The sequence below is a fragment of the Chlorocebus sabaeus genome, chromosome 18 (assembly GCF_047675955.1).
Source record: "Chlorocebus sabaeus isolate Y175 chromosome 18, mChlSab1.0.hap1, whole genome shotgun sequence".
In the NCBI taxonomy this organism is placed as follows: domain Eukaryota; kingdom Metazoa; phylum Chordata; class Mammalia; order Primates; family Cercopithecidae; genus Chlorocebus; species Chlorocebus sabaeus.
The window spans coordinates 36,225,339-36,241,841 of record NC_132921.1 but is presented as its reverse complement, the minus strand read 5'-3'; the positions used below and the strand labels follow the sequence as shown (position 1 = coordinate 36,241,841).

The 16,503-nt window shown below is 47.5% G+C and overlaps 1 protein-coding gene across 6 annotated transcripts in view; it reads right to left on the bottom strand.

The window, feature by feature from the left end:
* ST8SIA5 (ST8 alpha-N-acetyl-neuraminide alpha-2,8-sialyltransferase 5) overlaps positions 1-16,503 on the bottom strand; it is a 90,172-nt gene that overhangs the window by 38,524 nt on the left and 35,145 nt on the right. For 3 of the 6 annotated variants that reach the window (XM_073006340.1, XM_073006341.1, XM_007974132.3), the window contains one exon: positions 9,459-9,566. The exons of the other annotated variants lie outside the window; for them this stretch is intronic. In XM_073006340.1, coding sequence (XP_072862441.1) covers positions 9,459-9,566 — 108 coding nt within the window. The remainder of the gene's footprint in view (positions 1-9,458; positions 9,567-16,503) is intronic. 6 annotated transcript variants of the gene reach the window in all.

Here is a 16,503-nt window from a genome sequence, read left to right as displayed (position 1 = left end):
AGAACTTCATGTTTAAAACACCAAAAGCAATGGCAACAAAAGTCAAAATTAACAAATGGAATCCAATTAAACTAAAGAGCTTCTGCACAGCAAAAGAAACTATCATCAGAGTGAACAGGCAACCTACAGAATCGGAGAAAATTTTTGCAATCTACTCATCTGACAAAAGGGCTAATATCCAGAATCTACAAAGAACTCAAACAAATTTACAAGAAAAAAACAAACAACTCCATCAAAAAGTGGGCAAAGGATATGAACAGACACTTCTCAAAAGAAGACAGTTATGCAGCCAACAGGCACATGAAAACATGCTCATCATCACTGGCAATCAGAGAAATGCAAATCAAAACCACAATAAGATACCATCTCACACCAGTTAGAATGGTGATCATTAAAAAGTCAGGAAACAGGCCGGGCACAGTGGCTTATGCCTGTAATCCCAGCACTTTGGGAGGCCAAGACGGACGGATAATGAGGTCAGGAGATCGAGACCATCCTGGCTAACACAGTGAAACCGCATCTCTACTAAAAATAAAAAAAATTAGCCGGGCGTGGTGGTGGGTGCCTGTAGTCCCAGCTACTCGGGAGGCTGAGGCAGGAGAATGGCGTGAACCCGGGAGGCGGAGCTTGCAGTGAGCCGAGATTGCACCACTGCACTCCAGCCTGGGCGACAGAGTGAGACTCTGTCAGGAAACAATAGGTGCTGGAGAGGATGTAGAGAAATAGGAAAACTTTTACACTGTTGGTGAGACTGTAAACTAGTTCAACCATTGTGGAAGACAATGTGGCGATTCCTCAAGGATCTAGAACTAGAAATCCCATTTGCCCAGCCATCCCATTACTGGGTATATACCCAAAGGATTATAAATCATGCTGCTAATAAAGACACATGTACACATATGTTTATTGTGACACTATTCATGATAGCAAAGACTTGGAACCAACCCAAATGTCCATCAATGATAGACTGGATTAGGAAAATGTGGCACATATACACCATGGAATATACACTATGAAGCCATAAAATATACGCTATGCAGCCATAAAAAAGGATGAGTTCATGTCCTTTGTAGGGACATGGATGAAGCTGGAAACCATCATTCTCAGCAAACTATCGCAAGGACAAAAAACCAAACACTGCACGTTCTCACTCATAGGTGGGAATTGAACAATGAGAACACTTGGACACAGGGCGGGGAACATCACACACCAGGGCCTGTCATGGCATGGGGGGAGGGGGGAGGGATACCATTAGGAGATATACCTAATGTAAATGATGAGTTAATGGGTGCAGCACACCAACATGGCACATGTATACATATGTAACAAACCTGTACATTGTGCACATGTACCCTAGAACTTAAAGTACAAAAAAAAAAATTTAGAAAGTGAAAGAGAGAGATAAATCAATAGTAACTCCTAGGACTTGAACAACTAGTGGGAGGGATGACGTAGGCATTTAAGGGTAAGAGAGATGAAGAGGTTTGTAGTGTGGATGGAAAGATTCTTGGGCTATGTAAAGCTTGCTGTGCCCTCAGACATCTAGAGGAGATCACAGGTAGGCAGTCAGATGCACATGGCTGAGGCCCAGTGCAGAGGTCAGGGCTGGGGATGCACATTCCAGAGTCAAAGGACAGGGGACTTGAGGAGACACTGGGAGAGAGCGCAGAGAGAAGAAGGAAGAGAGCCAAGGACAGGCCTGAGGTTAGCTCCCACATTCAGAAGGCAGCAAAGGACACTGAGAAGGAAGGTCTGCAGGTGAAAGAAAACCCAGACACAGAGCTCAGGGACATGGAAGCTAAGAGGAGAGAGCATTTCCAGGACAGACAGTCAACTCCAGTATTGACCCATCTGTCCTGGAAATGGGGGTAAAAGAAGAGGAGGACAGAGAAGGCACCACTGATCTAGCAACCAGGAGGTCATCAATGACCTTGACAAGAGAAGATTCAAGGGAGCAGGGAACAGATGCCCCTCTGGCATAGGTAGAAGCAAGGCCAGGAGTGGGAGATGTTGGAGACGGTGCCATGGAAGTCTGCAGGTGAAGGAGGGTTGAGTGAGTGTCTAAAGACCTGGTCCTGGGGCAAGTGGAGAGGATGGGATGTCTCCCAAAGTGTGAAGGGATGGCTGGAGGAAGAAAAGACAGACTTCAGTGTTCTGTGAGCCTCCAAAAGGCAAGCCTAAGAGCCCCCACTGAGACTTAGGGAGGAAAGGTTTACAATCAGCCAGAGGAAGGACTTCAAACCAGAAGGTTCGCATGGGGAAGGATGGCCTCTTCGCGAGCTTCGTGACCTGCCATCACTTACTAGCTCAACAAGGTCTTGGTGGCCATCAAGTCAGGGGGGTGCCAGGCTATAAATGGCGACATGCGGTGGAAAGCTGGAAGAGCCTCTAGCTGCCTTAACCTTGTGAGCATTCCCTAATCTAATGGGTGGGTGGATCCTTGGTCCTTCCAGCCCGACCCCAACTCCCCTTTCTTTCCTTCCTTCCCATTCTCATGCCTTCCCCTAGCCTCCTGCCTTTGCCAAGTGATTGGCATAAAATTCTGAAAGATAGTCTACAAGGGAGGAAGCATAGGAGCGTGAAGAAGGAGAAGAGGGAGAATGGGTGGTGGAAGCTGAAGGGAGGAACAGAGTTTGGGGAGCTGACCTGGGGTGAAGAAGGGGTGAGGCCCTGACAGGCACTGCACCCATCTGATTCGGCCTCTTCAGTTTACAGGGAAGCAGACAAGGCCCAGGGAGGGAGTGCTATCCCCCCATGGAAGTGCTGTGAGTCTGGGCGAACCTGAGGGGGGAAGAGACCCCCTTACTCCACCTCCACAGAGCCCTATGGGGACCTGTGAGGTGCTTTAACCTTGGAGCACTCGGGGAGTTACAGAGCCCATGACCTCCTTTGTATCACCCCGAGTTGGGTTAATGACCTCAGTTTTGCAGATGGTGTAATTGAGGCACAGAAATATTCATGTAAGTGGTTATTTGCCCAGGAGACTCCACAGAGACTCAAAAGCCACAAAGCTTTGGGTTCAGAGCACTCCTGGAGCAACCCTGACTTGAGGAGGAGGAGTCTCCCAGTGCCAACCAATTCCACTTCCACCAGCAGCCTCAGCTGGCCGCAGCCTGGGTTCTGCCAGGCCCCAAGAAGCCCACATCAGGTATGTGGGACCAATGGGAGAAGCTGCCATGTTTGTTTTGCTTTGTGTTTTTCCAGCACCCAGTCCAGAACATTCTGCCAAACCTGCATCTCCCAAATCCTTCCTAGTTGAGTGAAGCCCAAGAGCTCCGGCCCTTTTTCCCTCCTTTTCTGCAGAAGAGAACATTAGGCTTAAGCGAGCCAGCTGCACCTGCCATGCCGGAGTGTGCTTCCTCCGCTGTCCTGCCCTCAGATGGCCACGATGGCATTCGGGACTGCAGGGGTCACACTGCCCCCAAGGGCTCCTCTTTGAAATGTATAATTGCCAGGAGCAGGTGGAGGGATGCATTTTTCAGAGGCAACAATCAGAAAAACACTAAGTACACTTGGGAAGGCGGCAGGGAGGAGTACACAGAAGATAGAAGGTGGAAGAGACAGGGAAGGAGGAGATGAGAGACCCTAAAGATCATGTTGTCTGAGATCAACCCTGCAGCTTTGACAACAGTTGCAAAGAAGTGATCTACTTTTTTTTTTTTTTTTTTTTTTTTTTTTTTTTGAGATACGGTCCTACTCTGTCACCCAGGCTGGAGTGCAGAGGCATGATCTTAGCTCACTGCAGCCTCGAACTTCTGGGCTCAAGTGATCTTCTGACCTCAGCCTCCTAAGTAGCTAGGACTACAAGTGTGCACCATCATGTCTAGCTTTTTTTTTTTTTTTTTTTTTTTTTTTTTTTTTTTTTAATTTTTGGTAGAGACGGGTTCTTGTTATGTAGACCAGGCTGGTCTTGAACTCCTAGCCTCAAGTGATCCTCCCACCTCAGCCTCTTAAAAGTTCTGGGATTATAGGCATGAGCAACTGTGCCTGACCAGAAGTGATCTATTTAAATCAATATGGCCTTTTTTAATGATCTAACAGGCAGGAGCTGAAGGCAGAAATAGAAGACCTGAGAGGATTTGGAAAGAAAAGACAAGGATACTCACCCAGCCCTGCATAAGCTGTCCACAGCCCAGAAGGAAGAACCCCTTTAACCTCTCCCATGAGTGCTGGGACTCTGTAGTCACACAGGAGATACATATATATATATATGGTGCTCCAGCTCCACCCACCACCTGGAAGTGACCTAACCTTTGGTGACTCAGTTTCCTCATCTGTAAAATGGAGGGTAATGAATATACCCACCTCAAAGGTTTGAGGGTAAGGACTCAATGGGATAATACACGTAAGGCACCCAGCATAGTGCCTGACCCCAGACACTCACTTGGCTCGCTTTTCTGCCAAGAGGGCCCTCTTGTGTCATCTATTTGGGGCTTACTCTTTTTTCCTATAGCTGGTGCTACCCTGGCCTTGGGAAGTCTTCCACACTCCATCCCAGAAGCCCAGGAAGAGGGGTGCAGGGAGAAGGCTGTCCCACCCACAGGCAGCCTGGGCCAGCCCTGCTCCGGACCTCAGAGACAAGTGTCTCCTGAGTTGCCTTCCACACCTCCTCTTTGCCAGCCCATTACAATGGTAAAACCAGGAGGGCCAAGACTGGTGTGGAGTATGGAAAGGGGGCCGGTGAGGCCAGCCAAGGAGCCTGTGGCTGTGCCTGGATCTAGAGGATCCAGAGGGCCCTGGAGATGCTCACACAGGTGGTCCAGCCCAGTTCTCCAAAGCCAGAGGCTCCGCGGGATTTGGGGAATATGTGAGCAAACACAGAAGGATTATGTGCACTTGCCAGAGGGTCCTCTGTGTGTGCAATGACAGAAGTTGCCCTGGGGGCAGACGTAGCTACAGAAGGCAGAGTTAAAGGGGTTTCGATTGGGCTGGGGCTAGCAGGGAAGGCTTCAAGGAGGAAGTGGATACTGGCGGGAGTACAAGGACTTGGATGTGGAGCCAGACCCAGTTGGCAGAAGCTGAGTGAAGCCCTTGGTGCTGTGGCCATGGGCCAGTCTGACAGTCAACTCTGCTGGGACAGTGCCTGGGGGACTCCTGCCTCAGTTGTCCTCTGTCCCTGTGACTGAAGCGGGGAATGTTTTCCTGAGGCAGTGCATGCAACACTGCCCACCTTGCAGGACAGCGGCCATGACCATGGGGGCACCGCTGCCTCCCCCTGCTCTCTGAGCAGTTGCCAGGCAGACGGGTAGCTAGGCCAGTCCAGAGGGATCAGGGTTGGAGCTGACCGTGGAGGACAAGTACCCCCTATCCTCCTCCACCTCCCCAGAGGGGCCATGCTCGGTGAGGGGTGTTCAGGAGGAGGTCTAGTCGTTAGCACAGGAGTATGTCATCTGCCTTCACTGCCCCCCTCTACTTTTTTTTTTTTTTTTTAGATGGAGTTTTGCTCTTGTTGCCCAGGCTGAAGTGCAATGGCAAGATCTCAGCTCACCACAATCTCCACCTCCTGAGTTCAAGTGATTCTCCTGTCTCAGCCTCCCGAGTAGCTGGGATTACAGACATGTGCCATCAGGCCTGGCTAATTTTGTATTTTTAGTAGAGACAGGGCTTCTCCACCCTCTCTACTTTTTATACCCCACCCCCACCAACTGTCAGTCTTCCTTTTCCCACCCAGAAGCCCACAAATGTCAGCCTGCCCTACTATCAGCTCTTTTCAAGAGCAAATTCTCTGGCAATTCCAGCCTGTGAATGAGTTTCTGATTCTAATGTGTTTCCAGAAAGGAGACAACGTTTCAAAGACAATGGCAGGAGACAAGGTTGAATCCAAAGGAATAAATCTCTAAGGGAAGACTCAGGAACACTGAAATCAAAGTTTGCTTTCTTACCAATAGCCTTTACTATTTTCTTGCGTAATTCATTTTTTTTTTACACAATTCACATTTATTGAGCACCTACTACATAACAGGTGCCACACTAGGTGCTGGGAATTCAAAACTGAAGATGCACAACCACTGTCTTGCTGAGAAGATGGAAGCACAAACACATGAGCAAGGTCTTCACAGGCCTTCCTACTTGTGCAAAACACCCACTTAAATAGAAACATTTGCTGATTGAAAATTATTCCAGCTGGGTGCCACGGCTCACGCCTGTAATCCCAGCACTTTGGGAGGCCGAGGCAGGTGGATCACTTAAGGTCAGGAGTTCAAGACCCAGCCTGGCCAACATAGTGAAACCCTGTCTCTACTAAAAGAAAAGTTAGCCAGCCCTGGTGGCAGGTGCCTGTAGTCCCAGCTACTCAGTAGGCTGAGGGAGGAGAATTGCTTGCACCCGGGAGGCGGAGGTTGCAGTGAATCAAGATTGCACCACTGCATTCCAGCCTGAGCGATGGAGTGAAACTCTGTCTCAAAAAAAAAAAGAAAGAAAGAAAAAGAAAAAGAAAATTATTCCTATATGCTCATTAAATCAGTTCCCCTAAGGATGCTTATTGGACAACACATTATAGACCTAGACTTGAAATTAATAAAGCTATATGTCAATGTATATCTTATAGCTCGCACCTTTCTAATTCAGCCTGGACTTCCCCTAGCCTGTGACCAATAAGAAGATCTGACCACAGCCTTTTATGAGCACTATCTGACTTGAATTTGCTTTGTGGTGCTGTTTGGAGTTTTCCAGACTAATCATTTGGACTGGCTCCTTCTCCTTGTGGCTCCTGCTTGAGTATACACAATGTATGAGTCATTTGCTTTTTTGCCCCTCTTCATCCTCTGGTTATATTTGGTACTTCCTGACTTCCTTTCCAAACTGTTAATAATAAATAACAAGTTGTACCACACTTCAACACCACACAACTATAGATAGCAAAACATGGCATGCACTGAATTATTCAATAGGTGAATAATACCATGAAGCTCATCCCATCTTCCAGATTTGGAGAGTTGTTAATTGGGACAATGTACATGGTGTCCTCGTTAGGTCCTCCCCCAAGCTCTGCACATCTGCTGCCAGGAGCTGTCCTGCCCATTTTAAAGAAGGCAGAAGCTGCTCACACACCAGGGTAAAAACTCTTCAATATCCAGTTCCATTCTAACTACGTTAACCACTATTTCCCACATGTGGGGACTCTACATACTGCAGTCCTTCAACTAGGTGGGTACTTTGGGGTCAACTAGAAATGGATATTTGAAATTGGAATTGTCCCAGGAAAATGTGGAAGGTGTGGTCATGCCATTTATTCTGTGACTACGGAAATTCTTGCTCAGATGGAAGCGCTCCAGAAGCAAGTCAACTCAGCTGGTAATAATGTTGCATCAAAGGCACCTGAATTCCAAAACCAACTTGACAGAGGTCAGCTGTGTTTCTGGCCCTGCGGGCTCCCAGCTGATAGGAAAAAGGAAGCTGGCCCAGATCATGGAGAGAAGGGCAGAGAAAATAAAGGGCAAGGGGAGTAAGAAAGGCAGTAGGGAAGCAAGGACGTGGAGGAGAGAGGGAGGCAATGGGGAGGGAGAAAGGAAGGAGGGCCAAGAACAGCTAACAGGAAGAAAGGCAGAGGAGAACACAGGTGCAGTGAGGGGTAAGAGAAGTTACAGGTGAAACCGTGGAAGGAGGAAGGAAAGACAAAAGATGCTGGCAGCAGGAAAAGTTAGGAATGGAGCCCACGCAATGGCAATGGTTTCAGCCACTGCCTGGAGACATCTGCCCAGAAACAGCTTCCCAGGGGCCCATCTGTCTGTCTTGCTCACTTGACTCGCTTTTCTTTTCTTTTCTCTCTTCTCTTCTCTTCTCTTCTTTCTTTCTTTCTTTTTCTTTCTTTCTTTCTTTCTTTCTTTCTTTCTTTCTTTCTTTTTCTTTCTTTCTCTCTTTCTCTCTTTCTTTCTTTCTCTTTTCTCTTTCTTTCTCTTTCTTTCTTTTCCTTCCTTCCTCCCTCCCTCCCTCTCCCTCTCTCTTTCTTTCTTTCTTGACAGGGTTTCACTGTCACTCAGGCTGGAGTGCAGTAGCACAATCTCAGCTCACTGCAGCCTCCGCCTCCCAGGTTCAAGCTATTCTCCCGCCTCAGCCTCCCAAGTAGCTAGGATTATAGGCATGTGCCACCACACCCAGCTAATTTTTGTATTTTTAGTGGAAATGGGGTTTACCATGTTGGCCAGGCTGGTCTCAAACTCCTGACCTCAAGTGATACGCCTGCCTTGACCTCCCAAAGTGCTGGGATTATAGGCATGAGCCACCATGCCTCGTCTTGACTAGCATTTTCTACCCCAAACCTCTTGAAGAACTCTTCCAGGAGTTCAGTAGGGAGGTACACACTTGCTGACTTACCTAGACTGCTTACCACCTGGGAGGCAGGGCCACTCAGCAGACAGGCCAGCATGGGAGGCTCAGCTTCCCAGGACAAGCATGGGCCCCCACCTCACCTGTGATGTCCAGGGCTCCCTCTACACTTCCATGGAAAGAACTGTGGTCCCAAAGGCCAGCATAAGACCCTCCAGCCCAGGACACCATGTGTGGCCATCCCCACACCCTCAGGCACGTTTGTGGACATTTGCTCAACTGTTTTCTGACACCAAAGCCTCATCTTTCTCAAAGCATTGAATAAAAACATACATATCAGGGGTCCTTGAAAAACCCATTACTTCTCCTCTGCAGGGTCAATTTAATGTTTGTGTGTCAAAATCACCAGCAACAAAAATGTAAGCCTCTCTCTCAGGGAAACGTACGTGAGAGTTACCCCCTCCTTAGAAATACAAAAATTAAGAAACCAAACAGCTTAATCAGCCCCTGGGAATGCTTAGCTGGCAGGTTCCAGTCACACCCAGCTCCCAGCAGAGACAGTATCCTGCCTCATCTGCAAAAATTCTCCACAATACCCTCCCTGCAATGAGTGTGCCCAGCCTCAGAATATTCCATTTTTATTCATTCAACAAACACTACTGATCAAGAGGAAATAGCCACATGATGGAGCGCATAGCAAATCTCAGCACCATCTTGATGGAAATGGTTCTGCTCCAGCCAAGGGCAACCACCCCTGTGGGCAGGGCAGGGAGTACCTGGGCAGGGGACTTCAGAGAAGCAGGGGACACCCACCTGACACCCGCTTCTTGATGCCACCCACCCACACACAGCTACACACACTTGCTGGCTGATATCTGAAATCCCTGCAGCAGGGACAGAGCTTCGGCCCCCACCCCTAAATGGAGGTTTGAGACCAAGACTCCCCACCCTATCCCCCAGATAGAAGGGGCCAGTGAATCCCTGCTCGGTTGTGGTTGGGTCCTATGCCTCATCCTTCAAACTCATTCACCCCCAGGTTAAAGGAACCAGGTGGGATACCAAAGTGCAGGGAGTTTTGAGCCACCGGAACGAGCCTGCTTCTTCCATCCTAGGAAGTGGACAATGTGGCAGGGGCTGCAGGGCCACCCCGGGTCAGGCTTCCCCCCTCCCTGGCCTTTTGCCGGGGTCTGTACCTGGAGCTGGAGTCACTGCCGCTCTGCACTGCTGGATCATCCGTGACATTAAAGAGCCCCGTCCAATTGGACAGCTGGTCACCATTCTGCCAACCAAACTGGAGGCCTCTGGCAAGAAAACGAGGCAGTCGGTACTCATGCTCATTTGCTGGGTTAAGCCTGCCTACCAGAGAGCCACATTCTGTCACTGTGCCCAAGTGACACATCGCCTTGGTCATGCAGTTAAAGGAGGCAATGGTACTGACTCCAACCATGAGGATGGCGATCAAAAACCACAGCACTCTGCAGTGCTCTCTGCTGTTCTGCACCCATCCCCTCATTCCATCTGTACCAGCAGGGCTGAGAGCACGCATTTCATACACAGGGACATTGAGACTTCATGAGACAAAGGTCACGGAGCTCTTCTACCTCCTATACCGTGCCATCCCTCAATTCCTGCCTCTAGTTAAAACAAAAGAGCGCCAGCGCCAGCACCAGCATTTTGTCCTCCTCAAAAGCCAGACACACTTCAGAGCTTTTAATAAAATCTACAGTATTCCAGCACACAACGATACCATTTTTGATTCAAGATGTGCACTCAACATATGTTTATCTCCACTCCTTCCCCATCCCTCACTAAAATGACAGCAAAGGGATAAATACAGACATGCATGTGGGGAGAAGGCCATAGAAGGGGCCAGCAATAACATGCTGGATGATGAAAAGCACAAGGTCACGGACCTCACCAGAGAGTGGACACCTGACTGCCTGCAAAAAGCAGATCTACTCGCAGTGAACAACTCAGGAAGGCTCAGGAATGGAAGGTCCCCAGGCCAGCAAAGGTGGGAGTGCAAAATGGAGCTAAGAGCAGGATTGTTTGAAGTCCGCACAAAAAGCAGTTAGACAACCCTCTCCCCAGTGCCCTGTGAATTCCCATACCAGGCCCTCTTCCCAAGCCCAGGCAGCCTGGCCACTCCACCGGCCCACCTCACAGATGTCAGGAGATTGCTTTCTGGGGAAACTGACTCACAGAAGTTCTGCGTTGTTTTCTTATATCAGAGACTCTGCACTGAAAACAGCGGGTGTGCCTGAAAGTCTGCTTACTGAGTGCACCTGGCTTCTGAATGCTTGGGCCACACATCTGCCTTCCAGGTTTGTTGAGGGATGGGTTTCTCAGGAGGGAAACTGACCTGCTCAAAAGAAACAGATATGGAGGAAAGGGTTGGTGCCTGCTTAATCGCCCCAGGGCAGGCTTTCTCAGCCTGGCACTATGGCATCTGGGGCTGGCTACTTCTTTGTTGTGGGACTGTCCTGTGCATTATAGGATGCTGAGCAACATCCCTGCTCTCTACCACTAGATGCCAGCAGCATTGTACCCCGGACCCTTCTGTTGCGGCAATCAAAAATGTCTCCAGACACTGCCAGTGTCTCCTGGGGGCAAAATTGCCCCAATTGAGAATCGCTGTCTATAACAATCCACAGAGCTTCCAAGAAACCTTCTAGTGACTGGCTGGCCCTTAAATATAAACAGGCTATTAGGACCATCAGCATGTGAAGAAAACTTTAATGGTCAGAGAACAAAACAAAACAAAATGAAACAAAACAGCTTTCTCTGCTCATGCCCAGTGTGGTCTCAATAGGCAGAATGATGCCAGTGAACTCATAAACCTGTACCTCCCAAGGAAATGCTACACCAGCAACCATGTCATCAGTGCCAAGGACCATGTGTCCACGCAAAAGGATATGGGCGAAATTGACAAGGTTACAGGCAGGTTTAACGACCAGTTTAAAACCTGTGTTATCCAGAGGGCCATTTGCAGGATGGGTGAGTCAGATGATTCCATTCTCCGACTGACCAAAGCCAATAGCATCGCCTCAGAAAGAACTTTTGACTGGACAGAATCATGGATGTGAAATATTTCTGTAAATAAATAGTGAAGCCAGGCTTGGTGGCTCATGCCTATAATCCCAGCACTTCGGGAGGCTGAGGTGAGTGGATCACCTGAGCTCAGGAGTTTGAGACCAGACTAGACAACATGGTGAAACCCCATCTCTACAGAAATTACAGAAATTAGCTGGCCATGGTGGCACTCGCCTTGGGAGGCTAAGGCAGGAGAATCCCTTGATCCTGGGAGGTGGAGGTTGAAGTGAGCCGAGATCACACCACTGCACTCCAGCCTGAGCAAGAGAGTGAGACCCTGTCTTGAACGAATGAATGAATTAATTAATACATAAATAAGTAAATAGTGAAACACTTATAAAAAGAATGCAGGGGGAAAAAGACAAATGAAAAAAGAAGAAGGCCGAGCGTAGTGGCTCACGCCTGTAATCCCAGCACTTTGGAAGGCCGAAGCAGGTGGATTGCCTGAGGTCAGGAGTTCGAGACCAGCCTGGCCAGCATGGTGAAACCCTGTCTCTACTAAAAATACAAAAATTAGCTGGGCATGGTGGCAGGTGCCTGTAATCACAGCTACTCGGGAGGCTGAGGCAGGAGAATCGCTTGAACCTGGGAGGTGGAGGTTGCAGTGAGCTGAGATCATGCCATTGCACTCCAGCCTGGGTGACAAGAGTGAAACTCCATCTCAAAAAAAAAAAAAAAAAAAAAAAAAAAAAAAGCAGAAATTTTTTTTTTCAATAAAACCCTTAATAATAAATAGCCTCTAAGCTAAGGGAATGGGGAGGCAGATGGTCACTGGAGCTGGGAACTGATCCATCCATATCTCCAATAACAGGCTGAGTGCCTGAGTCGCTGCACCTCTTGAGGCCTCTTTAAAGATAACTGTCTCAGTTGCCTTCAAAGTCCTTGACCGCAAGTATCACAGATCTGAGCCTTCTTCTATGATGCCCACACATGCCCCTCTTCAGAAGTCTAGCTCACCTCCCAAGCGTGTTATCAGCTTGGTCTCTCAGCCAGACCCTAGGCTGAAGAGGCTCCTTGGGGCCCTGCTAGCAGAGAGCTGCACACATGAGGTGCTCCAGCGATGCTTTGCTGAGTGACAGTAGACCCCGTTCTCATACTCTCCAGGCTCCACAGCAGTGGGGAGCTCAGAGCAAAAGGTACAACTCACAGGACAGAGGCTGAAGCCAAACAAAATGCTTGTCCAGTTCTTAGCCCATTCAAAAAACAGAAGTGCTCCGGTCTGGTTCTGATTCAGTAGTTATTCATTTATCCACTTATTTATTTATTGAAGTGGTTGTTTCCTTTCAAAGAGATCACCAAGGTATTTCTTGGAGAAAATTTGGGCTTGGTTTATTCGGAAGAGAGACACTTTGAGCACCTATTACAAACCCAGCCCTTTACATAAATGGTCTCAATTCCTACAAACACCTCACACAGAAAATCTCATGATCGGGCCACGCATGGTGGCTCACACCTGTAATCCCAGAACTTTGGGAAACCGAGACGGGTGGATCACTTGAGGTCAGGAGTTCGAGACCAGCCTAGCCAACATGGTGAAACCCCGTGCCTACTAAATATACAAAAATTAGCTGGGCATGGTGGCACATGCCTGTAATCACGGCTACTCTGGGAGGCTGAGGCATGAGAATCACTTGAACCCGGGAGCCCGAGGTTGCAGTGAGAAGAGATCATGTCACTGCACTCCAGCCTGGGTGACAGAGCAAGATGAAAGAAAGAAAGAGAGGAAGAGAGGAAGGAAGGAAGGAAGGAAGGAAGGAAGGAAGGAAGGAAGGAAGGAAGGAAGGAAGGAAGGAAGGAAGGAAGGAAGGAAGGAAGGGAGAGAGAAAGGAAGGAAGGAAGGAAGAGGGAAAATCTCATTATCTCCATTTACAGCTGATGAAATACGCAGCTCAGAGAGGTTTAGCAGCTTGCCCAAGTAACAAGTAGCCAAGCTAAGATTTAAACCAAGGGCTAACTCTAAATGCTTCTACTCCTAAAAGCCTTTACCAAACAGCCTAGAGGCCAAGAAAACAGCAATATTTCCACCCGAGATTTTGCAAACTAGCTAGTTCACAAACATATCAAATCAACGTCCAGCCCAGGAGTCTGCTATGAGACTCACGGGTCCTTAAAAATAGTTTAACCAGCTAGACTTCTTCCCACAGAATGCATGAATGGTCAGCTAGCCAACCACACTGTCGTCCTCCTACCCATGGTGAGACCCCAAGTCCCTTCACATGGCAGTCCGCTCCCAGGACTACAGAAGTGAGGGACTACTGAGCAGAAAATATGATGACTTAGAAAGACACTCATTATTAAATGGGGGGGGGGGGAAACAAGCTACAAAAGGAGACACACAGTAGTAGTTCCATTTATGTAAGGTTTTATACCAGAAAGCTGGCTTACTTTTGTAGCTGGAATTAAAGTTTATTCTTTCTTTTGGTTTAGCAATGTTTACTCATTTATCTCAAAAAAACCTAATTGCATAATTTTCAAAACCAATGTATTATATAATTTAAATTCCATTCCTGAACTAAGGATAGGATCTATTATTAGTCAAAGAAACCCAAGGAGGAAGGTGTGTGGAGGTATAAAGGAAGATGACAAAAGAAAAAACATTTCATGGCTGGGCACGGTGGCTCACGCCTGTAATGCCAGTACTTTGGGAGGCCATGGTGGGAGGATCACTTGAGGTCAGGAGTTTGAGACCAGCCTGACCAACATGGTGAAACCCTGTCTCTACTTAAAAAAAAAAAAATTTATCCAAGCATGGTGGTGCATACCTGTAGTCCCAGCTACTTGGGATGCTGAGGCAGGAGAATTGTTTGAACCGGGGAGGCAGAGGCTGCAGTGAGCTGAGGTTGCGCCACTGCACTCCAGTCTGGGTGACCGAGTGAGACTCTGTCTCAAAAATAATAATTAAATAAAACAAATTTGTAAAAAACGTTAAAAAGTAAAACATTTTATTCACTCATTCATTTATACAACATTTATTGAGCATCTACTATGCATCAGGAACTGGTAGTTGCTGGGCCAAGTAACAGCAAAGAGCAAACTCTTGTTTCCAAAATGCTCACCATAAAATTGAGATAAGTACACTAACACACATGGAAATATTAGCAAACAAGAGAGGACAAAATCAAGTGCTTAAATGGAATGCTGTAACTGGTTTTTTATGTCTAATTTATTTTTTCAGAAGGAAAATATTTGAAGTGAATATGACAGGATGTTAACATTTGTTAACACTGCTAATTCTCAGTCATGACTGCATGAATGTTTGTTATATTGTTCTCCATATTCCTTTGTAGTCTATATTTCTACAATAAAACTACATGTTAAAATAAGTTTTAAGTCCGGGCACGGTGGCTCGTGCCTGTAATCCCAGCACTTTGGGAGGCCAAGGTAGGGGAATCATGAGGTCAGGAGTTCAAGACCAACCTGGCCAAGATGGTGGAACCCCGTCTCTACTAAAAATACAAAAAAATTAGCCGGATGTGGTGGCGCACGCCTGTAATCCCAGCTACTAGGGAGGCTGAGGCAGAGAATTGCTTGAACCCGGGAGGCGAAGGTTGCATTGAGTCAAGATGACGCCACTGCATTCCAGCCTGGGTGACACAGTGAGACTTCATCTCAAAAAACAAACAAACAAACGACAACAACAAAAAAACAAGTGCTTAACTGTGCTAAACTCGTAATCACTAACAAGGCCTTAGAGTAGCCAAGGTCAGCTTCCTGGACTCAGTCAGCCTTGCAGAATCTTTGCACCTTGCACGTTAAGCTAGGATTGAACACAGCCTTGAATCTAAGGAAATAGAACATATAAAGAATTATGTAAACTGATTTATTCAAGACTGAATTCAGATATTTAGAGGCCCCAAGCACTGAAAAGTGTGTGGTGCCACCTCACGCCCATACTTACTCAAAAGTTATGTGCCTGTTAAAATAAAAATAGCTCTGTCTGGATTTTCTGATTATGAAATCCAGGATATGTTTATGGAGGCTCAGCTTTTCTCTGTCGTGTGGTTATTGCTGACAACCTGGCTCAGCCAGGTCCCCGGTTGTGTAATCCACAGCCATGTAACTTAGCCCCTTGCTCTCGTGGCAATGAATCCTACAGCCATCAGAGGGTGGGGAAAGCTGCCCATGCTTCCCTGAGCCAACTACCAGGGGAATTTCAGGACAGAAGGCAAAAATCACATCTTAGGGAAGCAATTTAAAAGCAGGTGGAACTACCTCCATTAATAATACCCTCCAAATATTGTAAGATATTATCTTATTAAAATTTTTGTCAATGGATTAAAAAATATATATGTTCCAGGCACTGTGACAGATTTACATGTTATTTCAAATCCTCCCAAAAGCCTATAGGTGGGCATTAGTACGCCATTTCACAGATGAGGAAACTGAACCTAGGGAGATTAGAGTTACAACCTGCCCAGATACTGTGAAGAACAGAGAAAGTATTCAAGCCCAAGCCCAACGCCAGGGCCCATGTTTCCTCCTTCTCTCCTTTAACCCCATGTTCTCATGCTCTTTTTTGGGGGTAAAAAGACTTTTCCATTGTCCAATATTTTTAATATTGTTCGAGCTGCTGCCATTGCTGTGAACTGTTTAATGATGAAGTCTATATAAAACAAACCATGGCTGGGCGTGGTGGCTCACGCCTGTAATCCCAAAAATTAGCTGGGCGTGGTGGCATGCGCCTGTAGTCCCAGCTACTCGGGAGGCTGAGGCAGGAGAATCACTTGAACCCGGGAGCGGAGGTCACAGTGAGCTGAGATCGCACCACTGCACTCCAGCCTGGTGATGGAGTGAGACTCTGTCTGAAAAATAATAATAATAATAATAACCATAGAATATTATAAAATGAAGAGGCTGAACTAAGTCATCTCTGAGATTCTTTTCCATTTTGATTGAAGAGCCAAAGTCACAGAATTTCTGGCACTAGAGGAGGCCAGTGGAGGCAATTTTGTGGGGGACACAGGAAGGGGAGGAAGTGGCACATGTGTAGCTCTCCATTCACAGTGTGTGGGCTCCTGCACAATCTGCCTTTGCATATGGTAGGCCTGGGGCCAAGCGTGTGCGAGTGCCCACTCAGATGCTGGAATCTCCAGGGTGGCTGAACAAAAAGGATGAATCTATGGGGCACAGGGCACTTGGCACCAT